Below are 23,027 nucleotides of genomic sequence, written 5' to 3'. Positions count from 1 at the left end.
GTAATACATATTTGGCCCAGGTAATCCAGGATTATGTAACAGTGTTTACCAAAAAGTTCTTGTTAACAATAAATATTAGATAAAATTTGCTGGCAAGAATCTGGCATAGTCAACCTTTGCAGCTCCTGCTGTGCACATAGTAAGTTAGCACAAATGGTGATTGTCAAGCACCAAACAAAATAACTAATGTGTCACAAGTGCTTATGGTATTTAATGCTAATTCATGAGTATAATATTGTCTAAAAATCAGGTAAAAAGCCATGCTTCGTGACAGTATTACAGGTGACTTAATTGTCTAGATCATATTTTCTTTTAATCAAAAAAAAAGAGTCATTTTCCTGCATCATAGTCCCCATCCATATTATTAGTAAGAAATGAGGTATTACCATATTTTCCAGTAATCTATGGAGTATAACTTTCATGTGATGGAAAATCAACTCATACTAATTATGATGTTTGAAAAGTAACTGATTTTACCTTTGCAGCTTAGATATATCAGAACCATCTATTCATAAAGAAGTGAGAGCTCTTCACATTAGTCATGTTAACTGTCATCTATGTCCCATAAATGCAACTTCGATCACAAGGCAACTCAGTGGACTATTATAGCAATAACCCACGCCTGGGTGTGGGTAGTGCTGGATTTACCCACGGTTGGTGTGGTTTTATCATGAGGGTGAAGCCCGAGTGGCCAAACAAAGACAACCATGGGTAAATCCAGCATTACCCACACCCAGGCGTGGGTTATTGCTATTATACAATGACATTATTTAAGAAAAAAAATAATTACTTTTCTTAAATAATGGCATTATATAATGCCTCCTTGCTGCTCTTCCGCAGCTGTCTGGTATTCTGTGGCAGTTCTGATGTACTGCGCATGCGTATGCTTACGCAGTACATCAGAGCTGTGGGCGGAATCAACGGAGAAAGCAAGAACTCCGTTGCTTTTTACAAACTGTCTCGCTATGTTAAAGGAGTTTAACATAGCGAGACAGCTTTGAAAAAAGCAACGGAGAATCTCCGTTGCTTTTTAAAGCTGTCTCGCTATGTTAAACCCATTTAACATAGCGAGACAGTTTTGAAAAAAGCAATGGAGAAAGCAAGATCTCCGTTACTTTTTACAAAGTGTCTCGCTATGTTAAAGGAGTTTAACATAGCGAGACAGCTTTACAAAAAGCAATGGAGAATCTCCATTGCTTTTTTTAAAGCTGTCTCGCTATGTTAAACCTGTTTAACATAGTGAGACACCTTTAAAAAAAGCAGCAGAGATAAGAAGATCTCCGTTACTGTTTTTAAAGCTGTCTCGCTATGTTAAACTCATTTAACATAGTGAGACAATGTGTAAAAAGCAATGGAGATCTTGCGTTCTCCGTTGCTTTAAAAAAAGAGTTATACTAATGGAAAAAGTCCGGGCGACCAGACCTTTTTCCATTACTATAACTCTGATTTGCAACGTGCATGCTGACCAATCAGCGTGCGCATTTTGGAATATTAATGTGGGGTCGTTGTATAATTGTAATGTTAGCATTAACAGATATAGGAGTCATTACAACAAGTTCGCCTACAAAGTGCACTTACCACTCTCGCACCTGCACAAGTTTCAGCTGCTATAGCTTGTTATTTATGTAACTCACTACAGACATTGTTTCATTTCCATTATCACCACATACCCATCGATTCACTATCATCTTCTTACATGTTATTCCATAAATCGTATTAATTCAGCATGGAAGTCACCACAGTCACTGTGCAAACTGAAAGGATTCTCAGATTGTTTACAAGTGGAAACCATAGATATTGCAAAGCTGTCAATAACATATTCAGCAAATTAATGGGATAAATACTGTATGGTTTTCTTTTATAAGTGTGAGATGAGCTATTGCATGTCTAACAGTGGTGAAAAATTAATATTGATTATAACAGTAAATCATATGGTAACAAAACTCGCTGTCACATTGCTAAGCATTTTGTTGGGGGCAAGCTCTTTTACACACCCTGGCAAGAGGGATTGTACCCCACCATTCCTGGTCTGTCTTGAGCTTCATGTAACCTGATGTTACTGTAATGACAGCTTGCTGGGGTTTCAGAGACTGAGAGTTATAATTAGCTACATAAAGGCACTGCCTGGCTGTCAGTTGTTTAGTTACTGGCAGCATGTCAGTCATAACATTTTGCTTTAATACCATCTCTCAATGACAATAACACAAAATGAGCTTCTGCATCTTACCCCATGGCTAATCTAAATCATGCAGAGACAATATGATTTCTGCAGGCTTAATTACAAGGTAAAAACTCAATCCATCCTGAATTTTAAACACTAATGGCAGTAGAAATTAGGAAATTAAACTTTTATTCTCCACTGTTAATGTTTTAGCAATGTTAAGTTATACAAGAGAACTTAAGGCTAAATCTCAGACACTGACAAGAGTTTTTCCTCCACTAATAATTTGTCTACTCAGCAGAAAATAGCTTTCAAGCATTTTCTGAATACTGTACTGCACTAGGTGTTCACTGTCATAATATGACAGATGAGGTTGTTCTGTATATTTTAGCCAAACCCATTTTCCAAGTTAGACACCCCTAAAATCTGCAGAAGCTTTGGTTTCCTCTGATTTGGAAAAAGTGACGGTTACTGAGATAACTAAATCATCAAAAAACGACAAGTTCCCAGATGCTGATGGCTTATCACCAGAAATCCGTAAAAAGCTTAGGTTCATAAATGTATATGTTAGTACTATGCAGGTGGTTTGAACAACTATATATCACCTAGTTATGTACCTGAAGAAGTATTGCCAATAGGCTTAGCTTCCTATTCGATATGGGCTACACTGTTAATCTCTGGGTTAAACTTATGTGAACCCATCCAATCATTAAGACTTGATGTGAAAGAGGGTAAGGTGTTATACCATTTAGCATGCAAAGGAAGTTTGTTCCAACTACTCTAAAGGTGTAGAGGAATATAACCCTAACTATGACCTATTCGACCTAGGTTCGCTTAGCTGCTTGGGCAGCTGATGGAGTGGCATGACGGGGTGAGTGTTTTTGTGCATGGGAGGTTAAGCAGTTCTGTGTGTGTGTGTGTCTCTTCAGTGATGCTCTCTAGTAGAGGCTGGCAACATCAATAGTGGAGGCGTGGTCTAAAACAGATCTAGGATGGGGACATGGCTGAGCTGTTGCTGATGAAGGGTGAAACATCGCTTATACCTATTGCATGCCCACCACTGACCATCACCACAGGGAGGGAGGGAGTATGAAACATGATAAGTCATAATGAGAAACACCCCCCCCTCCCCAGGTTTTAGTTGAACAACATTACCCCAAGAACAGCCTTAAAATCCTTGGTGGCCCTGGCTTAAATTCAGGCAAGGGATTACTGTTGATTGCAATGCCAGTAGACAATGAAGGAAGTGGGGGATTGGGGTGGCTGTTAGAATTACAAAAGGGAAGAAAAAAGAAGGTAGAAAAAGAAAAAAAAAATGGAAGTTTGTTTCACATGTAGGGAATCCATTAGGTTAGGTAACAAATTTGTAACTTCAAATATGTGTTTGTGTTGCAATGTTTAGAGAGTTTTGGAGTGAAAGTCCATAATGTTACCACTGTTTCTGAGATAGAGAAGACCTAGTAAAACTGGAAATCTCAGAGCCTGAAAGGCAAGACTGAGATTTTCATGTCGATAGATGAAAACGTCATCTATTTAGATAGCGAAGAAAGCCTAGTTCTGTAATACTTTTGTTTAGGGAATGTTAACGTCTTTCATGCTGAGATGCATGCTTGATAACATACATGCCAATCAGAATATTATATTCGGTGACTGTCCCTATAAGAGAGGAATGCAGGGGACTATGACCTCTTTAGATCTTGACAATATGCCTTTGATAATTAGTTGGGCGGTGAGAAAATACTTCCTTACTGCAACTGCTACCTGATGATCAAAAGACAATTCATTATCACAGTTTATTGTCAATTGAAGTACCCAGATCACTAGTGGGTGCATTGACCTATAGTAAGGTTGCTTTCCGTTCTTCAAATGAAATGTTAAATCAAGGTCCCATCTGCCTGAGTTGGTGGAAGCTCAAGTGGTGTACAAGAGTCCATGTCCCTTATCAAAAAGCCTAGGGGAATTTCTGTGGTGCTCTATCCAAATTTTCTATGGTCCGTTTGAATACCGCCTTGGATCTTCCATGAATATAAGCCACTGCCCTTGTGGGGTTAACATGATCAAAAAACTAAAAATATAAAATAACATATTTATGTGATAATCAGTGAGAAAGATGTTTCCCATTTTTGACTACCAGTCTACAGGTGTACTCAGAGCACCAGGTGCTGAAATTATCCAGACCTTCTTCTAGAATATATGAGTCAGTGGGAGAATCAATAAAAGCTTCAGGTTACACCAACTGTCTATACAAATGAATATCTGTTGTCACTGTTTTTTCTTAGTACTCTAGTAATATGCCCTGTGTATTCCTTACTCGTGTTTCCATTTGGTGTCAATTAACAGGACATAATTTGACTAGTTAACTATCTTTGATTACACCCACAAGTGCATAATAGATCAAATGTTAGTGTTGAAAGGATAACACATTTATTTGTTTCATTGCCTGCCTGACTGACATAGCCCTGCAGTTTTTTTTCACTTCCATGTACAGTCTTTTGTTTAAAGCACCATTCTTTTTCCTTTTCCAAACATGCACTTCTACAAACAACCTTAATATCTAGTAGTCAGTTATAAGTTTTAGCAGTTCATGTCATCTGCAGACTCAGGTATTTCTAATTGGTTGCTGCTGGTTGTAGTGTTGGGCAGCATTACTAAACACTTGCCATAACAGTGATGACGGACCAGCTGGTTGTACAGATAAGCAGAACAGCATGCTACATACTGACATAGGGCTTGTTGTTAACTGGAGGACAGTGAACCATAATAATTAAAAGAAGCAAACACTGCATAGGATTAGGCAGTATTGCTTTTATTACCTCATTCCCAACATACATTGTTTGCTATGGGAAAAAACTCACAGCCATCATTTATTTGGGATCAGTCTAGTAGCGGAACTTTCGGGTTTCATGTGGCATCAGTTTGACCTGTCTCGAGTTGACAGACCTCTCTTTGTTCTTCTTACACACTCTTCATTTTGCTTACCTTTACGTCATTCAGTATTACTATTCTAGTTAGGTTGCTCCTTCATTTTTCCTATAAATTATACATGGATCTTCTCAGTTCCCCCAGATGAATTACTTTGCACCTTAAACTGAATTCAAGCTACTGCTTCTCTAACCATTCCTCTAGATTAGATAAATTCTGTTTCATCCAGGTCATACCTTTTTCACCTACCATTCATACTGAATTTGATTCAAATGCAATATTAAGGATTAAGTTTCCAAATCCTATGCACAGTCACTTAAAATAATTTTTAAAAAAATTAACCCGATGCTTTATAGAAGAACACTATAGTACTGAAACATCATTCTTTTTGAAACTGATGTGTCAGCTTGGCTTTCTGATACATTTCTTAAGCATAATTATATTCTAAGTCATAATACTGGGCTTATACCTGGATAATGATTGTTGATGTCTTTTTCAAGAATTTTTATTGATGGACCAGTGCATTTGCTGAACCTGTCATCCTTGATTTTCTGGCCTCAGTTTCATTTAGCAGACTAACCCATCAAGTCTCACTTCCTTCTGCCATTTGCTCCTTTACAAAGTCAGCTTAACTGCCCTCTTGTTCTCCCTCATGCTTTGGTTCCACCCACCAGTTAAGGTACCATCAGAGTGAGAATGCCACCAGAAGAATGTTTATGAATATTTGACAGTGATTTGCTGTGGTGGTGGTGTCATCTAGTAGAAAGCATTGAGTGCTCCTGTCATGTGAGTGAACAAAATATTTTGTCACCTGCCATGCATGCAGTGGTGCCATACTGGGATGATTATTTGTCTGTGCATGCATATTATCACTGGCTGCAGCTACATTTCCATTGACTTGATGTGAGAGTTGCATTCCAGTTCATCTGTTCTGTAGTAGGTGCAACTGCAGCAGTCACTTAAACTGTTTAGTCCCTAGAAATGACAGCAGGGCTTTATTTGCTTTTTCCTCACCATTTTGCCTTATCCACTCATGACTCACTTGAGCCAAACCCAGCACTTATACAGTTTTCGCACACGGTTAAACACTATGAATGTGCAGAGACTGAAAGAGGATGAAGAAGACAGCATCTTCAGTTCCACAGCAACACTGCAATATGCTGATTTAAAAGAAGCTACTTGTTGGCCTGTTGGACAGTGGCTGGGTGCCTGATCACTGTATAAGTCATGGGTTTATAGATGACATGTGAGACTCAGTTTTCATAGACTTGTGAGCAAAATGGGCATCAGATACTGGATTTCAATGGAAATTTGCTTGATATAAGCTATAGATGTGAGCTCCCTCCATGATATGAAGGTAAGTCTCTTATGTTGGCTTGCCTTCCCCTGCAGAGAAGTTTCTATCACAGCTGGGCAGCTGATGGAGTGCAAGGGATGGATGAGTGCAGTGGCAAACTACAGGCAAACCTGACTTGGAGGCTAGCTAGGCACAGACAGCAAGGTGAAGTAGGTACTTGTATGGAGCTTAGCATAGCAGATATTTCCCCGTGCCTGCCAGTCAAAGGAGGGGGGGGGGAGTAGGACCAAGATGGAAGAAATGGTTCCTTGAAGGATGACACCTTGCAATACTTGATTCTTGCCTATTGTGCCTGGAGTAAAAACAGGGAATTATGAAGAAAGACATATCTTATAAATGGAGAATTGTATAACGCAAAATATTCTTCTTTTGGCTGGATTAAAATTAACTGAAAATATAAAAATAACAATGTTAGATGTTTTTTTCATATACCACTTGTGTTTACTTATAATTAATTAAAAAAAACAGAAACGAAAAGTCGGGGATTTCACGAAAATGTACATCTGATATAAAACATAATGGACTGATGTACCTGTAGTAATACTGGAAAAAAGTTTAAATGTCAGAGGTGGTAAGGTTGTATATATTATGTATTACCAAGAAAGTGTTTCATTTTCTTCCCAATACATGGAAGTAATATCATTGTAACAAATCTTGTCAGCTCAGATGAAAAATATTCTTGCTCATTTATTTTTAAATAACCGTTCAAGGTAATAACCTGACATAGAGGAATAACAGAAAGAAAAAGCAATCTGTACCTACTCTTTTCTTTAGCATTGCCATCTGAAATACATTTGAGAACAGCAAAAAAATAGGTGGCATGCCAAAAATAGAAGTGATGCATAAAGTGGATAAAGAGGCCAGCACTGTTCCAGGTGGGTGTGTATTTTGTATATGCCAAAGAACTGTGTCTGCAAAAGCATAAAAGCACAATATTCATGATGCAGCATTTGTTTGTTAAATATAATTAAGTCTGCCTGGGAGTCCCGCTGGTTTACTTACCTATAATTGAAAAAATGCAAATGAAGATGATTAATCAGTGGACCGTCCAACTATGAAAGCCTACCCACCTGAAGGAATTAAAATTTTAGCATGTATGAATGAATGTGTTACTTGAGAACCAAGGGAGAATAGAAAAAGGCAGAGAACCTGTGTTTTAATTAGCTAGCAGTGAAACCTGACTCTAGAGAATAAACAATAAAAATGCAGATTAATATGTCAGATGAAACTATTTTTGGTTGTGTCTGTCTGTCTGTCTGTGTCTCTCTGCTTTATACCAAGACACATAAACACACAAATGCAGTCATCTCTACCTGACTCTCTCCCACATCATTTATAATATTCATCGCTTCCAAAATTCACTACGCTTTAGTTTATTTATGTATATTTGTATGTATTTATGTTTTGTTAACCAAGTAAATGACCCAGCCTATATTCAGATGGAAAATTATTTGAAAAGAATGATAAAATTGCAAAATGCGTATTCTCTTTGTGTATAAATTAGACAGTTATTTAAAAAAATAAACTATTTTAGAGCCTATTTTATCTTTGTGAAGCTTGAAAGACTCTGTTGCTTCACTGTTACCTACAAGAAATGGTCATATTTAATAATGAAAGCATTGTAGATTTTATTTTGTATTTCATTTTTCTCCCTCATCAAGACTTCCTCCTGGAAGCACGTGACATATAATTTCCCATAAGTTTATGCTGTGTAATTGTGGGAGTGCTAAGTAGTGAAATCCAGGAAACTGTCATGAGTAGCTAGAGAGTTTTCTACCTGACTATGTCCCAGTCTTCTGGGCTAGTCAGTGTATTCATATCAACTTGGTATGCAGCATTCGGTCTAAGCCAGCTATAAGAATGTGCACCCATAGTTAACGTTTTGGTCTCCAGCAGACTATGATTCTGTGGCAAAAGGCTCCCAGCCCCTACAGAATGAGAGAACAGGCCTTTGGTTGCTAATTTCCAGCCCCTACAGGGCAGTTCAATAATACCTGGTCAGCTAGTTAAACCTGTATCACCCATTCTGTAGATAGGGCTTTGGCCAGTCCCACAGTACAACTGAGGACCTAATGATTTTTTTTTGTCAGCAGTTTATTACATTTAGTACTTTCTAAGTATATTTCCTCCTTAGCTATATTTACCACTTCTAAGGAATTGTGCTGTTAATGCATAGAATAGAAAGACATTCAAAGATTTCAAAATATTCAAAGAAACTTTATTGATATTTAGGACCACATAAGTGCAGCCTAAACAAAATTACAAATGTCACCTCACGAGAGAAATGCATTGCAAATAACGTAGATACAGCGAATAACACAAGAAAGAAAATATAAATGACATGCAAGAGGTAGTTTACATTACATAAACATATTCAATACCCATTATTAAAGGCATGTTATCATGACTGTGTCTTTAAATAGAAATGGAAAGGCGCTCCAACTTCACATTTTCTTGCAGTTTATTAATGTGTTTTCTAATCAGTTTTTGTGAACTAGTTATTCTAAAATAAAACAGTGGAATACCTAGGTATAAAATCACAATAATAACATTATAAAATACAAAATTAACTGTTGTTAGAAACAGTGCTTCTGCTAGAAAGTCTTAAAGTCTGACATAGGGCCAGCTAAAAAAAAAAAAAAAAAAAAAAAAAAAAAATCATAAGCCTGATTAGCTATACTCGTGGAATTCGAATTCAAATAAGGATGTCTTAAAAGATTTTTTGTGTGTTTTCATGTATTCTTATTTTTGGTTGTTAATTATGTGTGTGAGCAGTTCTGAATATCTTCCTAAGTCATGAGTTGGGATATTATGGCAATTACAAAACAGTTATCAGGACATAGAACAAACAGAAACAAATAATACATTGTGCTATCCTGTTTGCATCAGGATAGCACAGAGTTTTATGCTACAATTATTACAGTCATCTGTCAAAGCATAAAGACTAATAGTACTTTCATGTGAGAAGAACTAGAGGAGTATAAAAGAAAAAAAAATACAGGTATGATTAGAGACTTATTTAGACACTCTGTCAATTCAAGGATCAGGGCTTAAATGTGGTAGTTCAAACCCAAAGTAGACAATGAAAGGTGACTAGTTTACCTAGCTATAGATAAAGATGATCAGGTATGATATATGTAACAGTGTATAGATTACAAGGTAACCGCAATAACCTGTGATAACCAAATACAGCCATAGTCTTTGGTAAGATCCACCAACTCACCAATAATCTGGATACTAAAATCACTTCAAATAACAAGATTCTGGTGGTTTAATAATGAGCTGATAAGGATGTCATGAGCTCTTTGAATGTCTTTACATACCTTGGTGGATAATAGATGAGGAAAAACCTACAGCATGCAACTGCATCAAGAACATTCAGCAAAGTTGGAACTCCTAGTGGCAACCAAAGTCAACTGAAGCTTGGAACTATACCAGATGGGAACCCCACCTCCAATCCTTTCACATGTATGGCACTAAATGGCAAACCCCCCGGTGGTATAACAGTAGCCAAATGAGGGCAGTAGTAGTCAACAAAACAGATCTCTGTGATGTAAGCAGGATCAGTGTCTTCCAGCAGGTTGAACATTATGCCATATTTATTGTGGACAGACCTTGCACTGATTGTAGTACTCTGAATTACCCATAGGAAGATGGGTTCAAGTACCTGACACTTTCAGTAGAGCAGAACTCTAGTACATTTCAGTATTCCTTGAGGTATTTCTTGCTGTTTCAAGACCACTAGGTGGAAGCCCAGCATGGGTGGACACCAAAGTGTGTTCTCTGTAGCTGGCCTCCCCAGGAGGATGGCTTGTCAGATAGTGCAACTAAAAAGTCAAAAAGTCAATAAGATGCATTTTTCATAACAAAAAGAGCATGAGAATCAGATTATTCCTTGCGGCCATTATGTACCACCCACATAAAAGAAAGTTCTTCCCTGTCCATATTCAAGTGCATGTGTGTGCAATACATGAGTCCCACATCAACCAGCAGAAAGAAGCTGTAGAAGAACACCAAAGTGCTTTTATACAATGGCATTACTTAAAAAAGTAAGCAATTTCTTTTTAATTAATGTCACTGGTGCAGATTCAGTAACATCTACACTAAGAGTACATGAACTGTATTCAAGAACATCCCTATCACATTTTTGTACTTTCTTGACACTCAGAAATATTACGCTAAGTGTGCAACTAGTCTACACTTTGCAGTAAGCTTTATGAATCCCCCTCAGTATTTAAACCTGCAAGAAAATTGGTAGTAAAACTAAAATTAGGAGGAAGAAGGTGTGAGTTATGTTTGTGTTGTCCGTTCACTCAGAACAGTGTACACTTAGTGTAGGCATTAATGTATCTTAGGAATAGTATAATAACAATAATCCGCTCCTGTATGTGGGCATACCAGGATTTAACCACGTTTGGCTTTGTTCAGTCACTCGGCCTTTGCCCTTGTGATTAAACCACATCAACTGTGGGTAAATCCTGATACCCACACAAAGTCACAGATTATTGCTTAATTGTTAAACACCTCCTAAGTGCTGTTAAAATTAGGTGATGGGTCTCACAAGACATTAAATTACTCTCAACTGTTGCTAATGCTTCATACGTTCTGCTGGTGAAACTTTAAAGACGTCAGTCTGTAAGTCACTAATTTAAATTAGAGCAGTATTTAAAAGCTGCCTCTGACTTTGTCCACCTATTATATTACTCGCTGCCTATAAACATCACTCAAAAATTGCTTTACTGGCTTTCAAAGCCAATAAAAACATTCATTTTTTTTCTTTAGTAACTGATAGAACATGGAATATTTAAAACTCTATGCACCACAAAGAGTGATGATTGGGTGTCACCAATCATAATGAGTTATTATGTGTTCTTGATTTACCTCTGGAGTGAATTTCTTGGCATCCACGTCTCAAACATGTATAAACATGGCTATGATCGGAGACCCAGTGTTAAGCCTCTGTAACTTAAATGTCACCATTCTTGTAGCTATGAGACCGCTGCCATGTCTCCATTCATGAACAGACAGCCATATTCACATCACTGGTGTCCTATTTTCATCTTTCCCTTCTTTAAAGGTTTACTTATATGCTTCTCTGACTTTAATCATCACAAATGCCATATAGCACTATTACCTCTCCAGTTTTCTGTGATAATCATGAGTGGAATTTTATCCTTAACAAAGAAAAGTAAAATTTAAATAATATTTGCACATGTACACACACACACACACACACACACACACACACACACACACATCATGCCTGGAATCATTTTCGACTATGTATAATTCGACCAAATGTATGGAATCCATATATATATATATATATATATATATATATATATATATATATATATATATATAGCTGTTTGCATACTTAGGCACACAGATGCATAGATACACTCACGCAAACAGAGATGTACATACATTCATACTCACATGAGCATGCACATGCACACACACTTAGTGAGAGTGTCATTTTGCAGTTTAGTACTCAATGAGTTCTATTGCAGGATTGGCGACTTGTATATTTTTGCTCACTCCATATAAGTTCAATGCATCAGTTGTTGAAATGATTCTGTTATGTTCTCTGAACCTCTCTTAACTGATCTGTTACCTGGCTGACCCTTTTAGGGTATCCAGTGATTTCAGGCTTGAATTGGAGACCAGGAGATGTCCAGCATTATTTACTCTTCAGTATAATTTTCCGGCTGGCCCCCATGTTGACTTGTTTATGCTGTCTGCACACACTTACGTTTGTCAGCCACTGTATTCTATGAAGTCTGGAACTCAAACATTGAGAATATCGATCTGCCAAAGTACAAATCTCACCCCTGTCTTGACCCATGTAAACGCTTGCTCCTAGGTCAAATTCGGGATGTATTCCAGCTGTATCAGATTTTGGCAATGTGACTTTTTGTGGACGTGGGATAATGATATGATCACTCAACTGAGTCCACTTCAGTAAAATGATAGTAAACCACATATAGACCAGATGTTCGATTTTCAGAAAAGTCAAAGCATTTGTATTTAGATCACAGTACAGTGGGGATGGGAAACGTATACTTCTCCCCACTATACAGCCATCCCAGAGATGGTATATATAATTTGCAGGGGGGCTGTCCTCCTGCAAAAAATTTAGATTCTGATTGTTTTTTTGTTAAAATTTTCAGAAAGTTGAATATATGGTTTTGACCATATGAAGTTTGAGTTTCCAAAAACTCAATAATCTGACATAAATCTATGTCTGTCAATATAGGTATCTATCTATATAAATATATATATATATATATATATATATATATATATATATATATATATATATATATATTTATATATACACACTCTCTCACATTATTTGATCAATTTTTAGAACAACTAAACCACAGAAGATTGAAACTAAATAGTCATCATTTTAAGACATCAAAAATAGAACAAAAGCAAACACTGCACCCCTTACACCCTAAGATAATTATGTATCAGATTCCCCCATCTCCACTGTAATGCAGTCTCATTAAATGCAATTTTGCTACAATACTCAGTTATTGACATTACAGACAACTGACCATCTGAACTCGTCTTATGTGGTTCAGTCTTCTGAAACATTGATCATAAGATATAATCATATGTGTGTGTGTGTATATATATATATATATATATATATATATATATATATAGGTTCATAGGTAGGTACTAGGCTATCGGCCCAAGGGCCTACTTAAGCCTAGCCAACAAGGTTCCGTGGCTTACACCACCCAATAAAGTTATTTTCCTGTGCCACTGTTGCACAGAGACACAGAGGTGATCCCCAGGGTGTATTTCCTATTTCCCATCCACTCATCAAGATTTTTCTTGAATTGTGCTCATGAAGGACTTTTCTTGACATAGATGGGTAGCCTGTTCCAAAGTATGGGAAGTCTTTGGGACAGGAATCTATCCCTCCAGCATGTCCTGTTATTGTGGTGACAAGGTTTAGGTCCCTAGAGCGTGTAGCTTGGCGGGATTGGGATTTCTTTAGGTGTACATATATATATATATATATATATATATATATATATATATATATATATATATATATATATATATTTAAACATACACAAACACACACACACACACACACACACACACACATATATGTGTTTGTGTGTGTGTGGATTCTACTTCAGTAGATTGAATGTACTGAATATCAAAGCTCTAAATAACAGGATGAAACAACCGCAAATTAAAACTACAGAAAGTGTAACATTTCGGAAGTTGAAGGAACGAATAACCTAATTTGGATGTCTGACAACACGTGGAAGTTATGAATGGAGATCATGCCCAACACAAAGCAAGAGATACTACATTTAAATATTCAAATGAAATTAAAAATATAGCATTTTCAACATTTATGCCATGAGCAAGCACCCCTACACCCCCACTCCCCCTGCTAATAATATATACCAACTTCGAGATTGCACTGCAGTGGAGAAGAGAGTAAATTTTCCGATCCTCACTGCACTGCAGTCTCATTCAGAAAAGTTGAAAAATATATTTTTATCTTAAATCAACATAGCTGTTGTTTTGTTTTGTCCGTGATCTCCATTCTTTACGGCCGAGTGCTGTTGGACATGTGCAGTAGGTGCTTCATTCTTAAAACTTTCGAAATGTTACATTTTCAATACTTTTAATTTGCAGTCTTTTTGACTCCCTATTTAGACTTTTGATTTTCCGCAATATAGTGTGCTTTTTAGTTGATTGCATAATCATTCGATTGTTTTGGTCAACTGCAATGCAATACACAGTAAAACATGGTTGTATGCATACCTCTCAAACTCTCAGGGCAAGAAATCTGGACAAAGCCATAATTAATGGAGGGGACAAAGGCCCAAAAATAGGGACAGTTTTTAAATATTGTGCCTACAAACTTAGAAAGTTGACAAAATATCAGGTTTAGCTTTAGCATGAATTTGTTGAAGGGTATGAAGTCTGAAACTCAAATGTCTATCATTATTTTCTGACTTCAATCCTCAATGATTTCCCAGTGTTTTTCCAGAAAATCACAAGTTTATGAGAAACTGGCCAAAAATATGAAGCAAAAGTCTGGACATTCTGAGAAAATCTCGACAGTTGAGAGGTATAGTTGTATGACCGTGGAGTAGATGTGTATAAGTAAGGGGTGCATAGCTTCAACTTAAGTGTTTGCAGTGTAATGTTTTGAAATATTGCATGTGGTATTGCTTTTACTATTATATTCTTAGATTTCCAGCCATAGCAATAGTACTTATTTTAGTTAAGTAAAGTTGCCTTTTAAGACTGCTGTAACAGCAAAACATATTTTTCGGTTTCAGTGTTCGCACGTTGGTACTAGTGCAGGGGTTTGGTTATGCTACTAGGCTGTGATTATTTAGGGTCTATATTACAACATCAACGTTTCAAAACTTCGAATGTTCTAATATCGATTCCTATTCACCGAACGCTTACAACATCGAACATGCAGAACAGCGAATTTTTTCCTAGGGAAAAAATTTGCTGTTCCAAAACACATACACACAACACAAGCACACCAAACAAACAGCAATCCACACACACACACCTAAAATCTTACATCTAACCCTACACTAAACTATACATACACCACTAACTATCCATTTACCTTAACCCAAAACCTAACTCTAAGGTCACTATCGCACACTCACCTCACCGCGTCCTAACCCTAACCCGCACCCAATCGCACAATTACCTGAATCTGACCCATAACTTTGAACCACAGCGCTGAAAATAGCGAAGCGACAGAAACAGACAACCAAATTCTTTCCCTAGGAAAAAATGTGGTTTTCTGTAGCTTCGCTGTTTTCAGCATTCGCTCAATAGGGGTCAATATTAGAACATTCGAAGTTTTGAAACTTCGATGTTCTAATATAGACCCGATTATTTATATGGTGGTTAGGAGTGTCTAGTCACTTGTTTTCCATGGTTTCTGAGGGTCAGTTAAATGTGTAGTTAGCTGTCGATGGTAAAATCATACATCCCATTTCAGATCACCACTATATTTTTTTGGAAGTTGAAAGAAACTGGGGAACCCAGGGAAAAACCTATAAAACCACCAGAAGAAGATGTAGACTTCACACAATGACCAGAGGTCAGGAATGAAACCTGGGGCATTGTGGAAAGGAAGTGTTTAATGGTATGATGTCCTAAAGCTGTGCATATGCACCAACTCAAAATGGTCCTAAACCGCATATCTTCCATTGTTGCGGTTACAGCAAGTATAGAGCCTGAATCATGAATGTGGTTACTGCTTGCCTCTAAATGAGAAATTCTTCAGCCATGCCGTAAACTTTAACCATACTGTTATTAAAGCAGTGTGGTTAAATATTGCCATTGTTGATTTTATTCCATGCCTGAATTATTTAGAGAAATAGTGCCCGATTATTTTATTTACTAGTTATTGTTGCAAGAAGATCAGCATCTCTATTATTCTGCCTTCCTTTTTACGAAAATTATTTCTGCTTTCTCATCCAGTTTTATAAGTGACTCTCAGGCAGTCGCAAATGCTTTTATTAATCTGTATAAGCAGAGTGTTGGAGAGTGAGGTTCTTAAACTGAACTTGGATAGTGATGTTCTTAAAAATAATTTTACAAGATTTTTGTTAAATATTTCATGCCTTAAATGATAGAAATCCACAAAGAAAGTCAAATAACATTAAACAAACAGGCTAGTTTGGAAGAGCAGTCCCATACCACTCTGCTATATTCTACAGTTACATAAATGTGTGCGTATTGTAAACCCGAGTAGATGCTGGAACCTCCTCTCTTTTCACATGTGTAAATGTATTCAGTTTTCCACAGCTGTAGATCCCAAACATATCTCATCTTAAAATCTTCAAGCAGGCAATGCTGCATATAGAACAATTGCTCATAGTACTTCTGTTAAAAAAAAATATAGACTTCCTGTCATCGAACAGAGCATGAATCTGTAGTTTTTTTTCAGTATTCATAAACATTTAAAACAAACTCTTACAACTGTAGTTCTATAGGCTACTACTACTACTATGTAGGCTTCTTTAGTTTCCACATGAGCACAACGGATTGAACTTGTCAGATTTTATCAGTCACTGAGATTTTGATTATGTATTAAATCAGGATACCACATCTTTCAAATTGTAGTGCAGTCTTAGACACCAAAACATTTCAACACCACTTCATAAAACAAAAAAAGGTAATGATAAATGCCCTGTCTTCCCATATCAAAATTCCTGACAAAATCTGCCCCACTTTGCCAAACATATCCAGTATCTTTTTGCTGGAAAAAAGAGTCACAACTGACCAATATCAGAAAACTTCCAGTATTTTTTTCATAATAATGAATTTGACTTTCCCATATACACTGGCAGTAACATCAGTCCTGTTGTGTCTTGTAGCTATGCCACTCTTCTTCATACATCTGATACCATCCCGCAAGTACCTGACAACCTGTCTTCCACAGTTCTGTCAGTTATCTAGTGATGTAAGCTTTTAGACTAGGCTGCCAGTATGTAACCTGCCTACCATCCTGTACCATCCTGTATTATTTCTGTTTATTTTTCAGCAGTGCACATATGAGACCCCAGTGACAGTGCTGCATGCACAGAATGGACAAACCAGATCTGATATTATATGGGATCTATATACTCTGTGTCTTAAAAATTCCTGCGATGAGATGTATGTCATTTGGAACCTAGTAGTCCTGGATCTTTTTTATCTCATAGATCACATAGCCCTACAGATACCAGGACCAGGGTTATAAATCTTCACCACCAGATAAATAAAATAAGGTAAAAATATAGGTTCATTACATACCGCCTTTCTCACCTCTGGAATAGACTTCCACTGAAAATTAAGCACTGTAATACACTATCTTCATCACAAACCGGAACTGGAGGATTGGATGGTTATTCACAAATTTACCTCCTGGCTTTACTAGCCTAGCCCTTTGCTAGAGAGTAGGGTCATTCTAATGGTTGGTATTGGCATGGCATACATTTTCATAAGATTCAGTTGCTTTATAATTCCTGTGATCGATGAAACACACTATTCTGCAAACCTGGTATTGTAGGTGGTAGGCCCAAATATTCAGCCATGGTTGAAAATTACATTGATTCCTGCAGACTTTAAGATGTATGTTTAAATGGCTTTATGTCACTGGCTTGGATCACCAGAGCTCAGGTCACAGGTGCTGAAGTATACTAGCTCAAGGTGGCAGTTGCTCGTGTTTTGTTGCCAGCTTTGCTTCTGAGAAAGATTGGAATGCTCACGTGGTATCAAGTTGTGGGTGGCCCAAGGTTAGCGTGGTTCAGAAAATGAGTAAAACATTTTTTGATTGACTGGCAGTGATAGCCATTTCTCTGACATGCAGTGGCGCTGGGGTGAGAATAATAAGGAAGAGATATATGGAGGGGATAAAGTCCCCCACAAAGAAAGTACAGTACAGCTCATTATTCTGAAAAATGCTGTTTATTATTATTGTAAAGTTACAGGCACAAGAACACAGATTGTAAGAGAGTCCATAGTTAAGCTGCCAGTTAGGATTTATTGTGACTGAACTGGTCTGATACGAGGTCTGAAGATTCTAGGAGGTGCAATAAATCCAATTTAAACTACTAAGACAGCTATACTGCAGTAATGAAGACGCTGACGACTTACCAGTTTTACAGTACAAACGCTGTGCGTCTCATACATTTCTATTGTAAGGTTCATTTGACAAAAAAAGCAGTAGACACTCTCTTTGTTTATGCTCTGATAAGAGTGCATCCAGGTAGAAATGACATGTGGTACTTAGAATAACCCTTATTGTCATTTTTCGCAGTAGATAACCTGCACTGCATTTTGGGTTCACACTGATATACTCAACACAAATTAAAACATATTGTAAGAAAAGTTCTTCACATATGTTTTGTCACTACATACAAATACACTTCAGGGTTGATAAAAATATTAATTCTATTTACACTGTGAGCAGACTGACATAAAAGAGCTCACTCAGGAGTTTACTGTTAAAGAGGTCAAAAGATCAGATTGCTAGTTAGCTACCTTTCTGAAAAAAAAAAAAAAAAAACATAAAAAAATACCTCTGGAGTTTTTGGGGCCCTGAACCTCTAACTTAATTTTTTTGGCCCTTTGACTCTCCTTTTCCTAAACATCAGTTGCTAAGCTTCACTCCCAGTGGCCCCTTATCCCTTTTGAATGGTACAACTCTCCATAAAAGGGCCACTGCTGACAGAAGTTAAGGGGAATAAAATAGCAACTTCAGCTAGGATAACCTCTCAGAAAATACGGACACTGGTCGATGGGAAGAAGAAGTCATTGCAGAAGAAGGTGAAAGCTGACAGCATCATATGTGCTTATCAGATAGTCAGGGATTAACCATGCCTTATCCTCACCTCTGCTTTTAAAACTTTCCAAATGTTCCTGTTTTGAATTATCACCTCAGAAGGTTTTAGGCATTTTGCATTTACATAATCATGTCAGTTAAATAAGATGCAATTATTTACAGTAAATCTAGACAGAACCACTCACTTCCTCATGCAGACTTTGACCTTTGCAACCCCTTTAGTGAATTTATCAACTCCAAGGTCATTGTACATTAGAGTAAGTAGACTCCCCTTCCTTACATGCCCTAATGTGATACACATACATGCTATGTAATAGTTTAGTTTCTACATATTCTTTGCATAGAAGCCTTCTCACTAAACGTCAGATGTTTGCCGACTGCAAAATAACCTATATTTCCTAGTTTCACATAGTTCCTTGAAAAAAGAATACCCTGAACTTATTGTAAGAGATGTAATTCATGCTAGCACAGATGGGTTCCTATTATGAAATCGAAGAGGCTGAAGATTGAGGGTCTATATTATAAGATTGACGGTTGAAAACATCGAACAACATATGCCTGACATCATATTATCAATGTCTTCAAACGTCGACCTTATAAAAAGACAAAAAGAAAAAAAGAAAAAAGTACCCTAATGGGTTTAAGCAGGGGGGGAAAGCCCCCCTGCACCACCCATATGTGGGGCTGCACCCCCCACACCTCCCCGCTACTTAAATATACAAACTCCGAGACCGCACTACATTGCAGTAAATGGAAATCTCCCCTTATGGTGATTCCCATTTACATGCTTGAGATTCTGAGCGTTCACTATTCTCATGTCAACAATGTCAGATTCGACATTATCGGCATTTGAGAATATAATATAGACCCAAGATTGAACGGCTTAAATATCGGAAATGCCATTCATCGATGTGTTTTTTGTGAGATCACGGTACATTGAAGATCGGAAAATTTGCCCTTTCTTCACTATAGTGCAATCTCAGAGTTGGTATATATAATTAGCAGGGGTGGGTGCGGGGCATAGCCCCCCACAAAAGTAACTTCGAGGTATGGCATTTTCGATTTTTAACCCGTTCGAACGCTTGTCTTTTCGATGTTGTAATATAGACCCAGCACAGACACGCATATGTCCCCATTGGCAGTTTGTAAATTTAAATTATGCATTCCTTTCAAGAGGAAAATGATTGCCTAAGTACTGAACACTGTCTTTCTTGATTCCTCTCCTTCCTTTATTTTGTTTAAGATGGCTGTGATTATGGATTTATGCATGCCAAGCTGCTCTTCTGTAAATAGTTGCACTTCACTTGGGTATATTTAAGAAAAAAAAACATTATTTAGTTGTAACTCACTACATTGCTGAGGAAAGGCATCAGTGGATGTGATTACAGAAATGGATGTCAACAGAACAGTATGTCTTACTGTTCAGCTAGTAATGCATAACATATTGAAGAGTGGTTTGCTTTTTGCTTTAATGTTTAGCATATAAGTTGAGATATAAATATATGTGTCATACTTAGAACCAAATAATAATACTAACAGTAACAGCAGATGTTGGAAACATTTGTAGTTTTTTAAATGAGAATAAAGTGTGTGATTCACTAACTTTTATCATGCCTGAAGTAAACAGACTAAACACTAAATGTCAAATTACAGAACCCAATACACTAAGAATGGAAGCTTTTAAGATACTGAAGCAACTTAATATTTTCTGCAAGGTTTTACCGCATTAGCATTCAATCTTTACTTTTATGTACATGGTAGCATATCTTCAGCTGAAACTTATACATCATGTTTTACCCACAAAATGAAAAGTTTTTTTGTATATTTTTGTTCCTGTACTGTTTTTGAAAAGTGGTGCAGATCAAAACATTTGCAGCATTTGTTATGTGCCTTACCTTCTAACTGTTTCTTGTGTTTTTTTTTTTCCTGTCTTTTCAGCTGGATAGTGCTACATCTCTTATTCAGGCTGCTAAAAACTTGATGAATGCTGTAGTAGTGACTGTAAAGGCATCATACGTGGCTTCCACAAAGTATCAGAAGGTATATGGTACAGCTGCTGTGAACTCACCTGTTGTCTCCTGGAAGATGAAAGCTCCAGAGAAAAAGCCCCTGGTAAAGAGAGAGAAACCTGATGAATACCACACGCGAGTTCGTAGAGGTTCTCAGAAGAAACACATTTCTCCAGTACAAGCTCTAAGTGAATTCAAGGCTATGGATACCTTTTGAAACACTAGGTTGCAGTGACAGGGCATACATCTTAATTTTTTTTTGTAAAGAAAGCATACCTGCTGACTTGTACATACATAAGAATGAAGCAGTCACATATAAATAAACAAACGTTCATCTGCTTACCTGATAAAAACAGCAGCAATTTGTTTGTTGTAATATGATGTTTTACTGACTAGGCTATGAATTTGTTCTAATGAAGTATTACACAGTCCAAAGAAACTATTAATGCTTGAAAGTAATTAATGTGAAAGTGGCTAAATTAGCACTGAAACTGTGTGTACAATACACTCTGAGTTGGCAGGTATGTTGAAATGAGAACTGGTCATACAGCAGATTTAGGCAACAAGGGTTTGTTTGCTTCTTTCATAATATGCAGCATTTGCTAGCTGGAAACAAGGAATATTTGACCCAGTGGACCTGACATCTGTTACATCATGTTAAAAGCTTAGACTAATACAGTATAGTGCGTGAACCTTAAAACTAAAGAAACTACTGTAGCTAGAATCAATGCTTCCGTTATCATTTTACTAACTTTTTAAGTTTTTGTAGTGATGGGATAATAATGCACATGTTATGCATTGTTAAGGTATTAAAACAAAGTTTAACACATACCCATCAACACCTCTGTGGTGTTAAATGAAGCACATTAAGGTGCCTGATATTGCCTTTTGTTTTCTTTAGATTTAGAAGAACAGGCAGGAATGTTTAGAAGAAAATTTAGTGAAAATTAACTGTGTGCAAGTATGGATAGTTCTGATTCTATCTTATGTTTGTAACATGCCTTTGTACCAATGTGCTCTCCAATAAACTCATTTAACTCTGTCAAGCTGTCAGGAGTCATCTTTATTTTACTGAAAAGTATTTCACTAGAAGCAGTTTGGATGTGGTATTTGATAAACTTTTATGTTTGTCCTTTGCAAGAAAATGTCAGACATTATACTCTGAGTCAAGGGTTACTTACGTGTTATTAAAACATCTTAGACATATTTTACCAGTAGAAGCACACATATGAGAGCCTATATCCTGGTCAAATGGTGCCATAAGCAGAGTAATGGATCACCCCTCCCACTACAGCCCTACCAATATCCCATTGCTTATCTGTCTCTAAACATCCATACATTAATCAATAACCCCCTTTTCGCATTTTTGAACATGGGGTCAGGGTGTCAATTAAACATTGACAGGCATCTAGACCAAAGGAACACACCACCAAGTGGCTATCTCTGACACAGTCATTCTGCTACACCACATACCCATATGTGCAGTCACACCTATGGCCAATTCAGAGTTCCCAGTTCACTCACTACATTTCTTTGGAATATAGGATTAAAATGGAGGACCGAGATGAAATGCATGTGAACACAGGAGATCATGGAAACTCTCAAAAGAAGGCACCACAGCCGAGGCTAGTATCAAGGAATCTCTTGCTGTGAGGTGACAATGTTTAGGCCTTAGATCAACTGGTTCCCTAGGCAAAAGGCCTCCATGGCACCCCCCCCCCAACACACCACCTGGTGCCCCATCCTGGTCTACCTACACCAAGCAAATACTGGAAAAGCACCCCTGCTAGAGTGGCACCCTAGGCAGCCACCTAGTTGGCCTATGCCTAAGGCTGGCTATGACAATGCTACTCACTGCGTGACTGTAGCTTTCTCTACCCATTCATCATAAAAAACTCAATCTGGTCAGTGTGCATACTATTTTTTTTTTCTTTTACAGTAATCACAGTGATTTGAATTTAATTTAAAACTGTTATTTCAGATTTTACAGCAAAAACACTAACAGTCATTTGTTAAACAAAAGAAAACAATCATACCTTAGAACCAGACTTTGTATGAGCAGCAGTAATCTTCTCTTCCCTTGGCACTTGAACATATTGAATATGCATCTGCCAACCCATTAAACTACAGGCACACGGTGGGATTTCTAATCAAAAAGCATAATGTAAAGCACTAATTAGCAGCTATGTGAAGGATGCAGGAATTAGCAAGAAAAATGTGGAACAC

General features: G+C 37.2%; 1 protein-coding gene across 4 annotated transcripts in view; it reads left to right on the top strand.

The window, feature by feature from the left end:
- CTNNA2 (catenin alpha 2) overlaps nucleotides 1-21,843 on the top strand; it is a 3,890,250-nt gene extending 3,868,407 nt beyond the window's left edge. For all 4 annotated transcript variants that reach the window (XM_044061988.1, XM_044061987.1, XM_044061989.1 and 1 more), the window contains exon 12: nucleotides 20,731-21,843. In XM_044061988.1, the coding sequence (XP_043917923.1) occupies nucleotides 20,731-21,018 (288 nt within the window). In that variant the 3' untranslated portion in view covers nucleotides 21,019-21,843. The remainder of the gene's footprint in view (nucleotides 1-20,730) is intronic.
- The last annotated feature ends 1,184 nt before the right edge of the window (nucleotides 21,844-23,027 follow it).

Source organism: Protopterus annectens, chromosome 2.part1 (assembly GCF_019279795.1).
Source record: "Protopterus annectens isolate FY-2018-M chromosome 2.part1, PAN1.0, whole genome shotgun sequence".
Lineage (NCBI taxonomy): Eukaryota > Metazoa > Chordata > Ceratodontiformes > Protopteridae > Protopterus > Protopterus annectens.
This window is presented reverse-complemented; position numbering and strand designations above follow the sequence as displayed.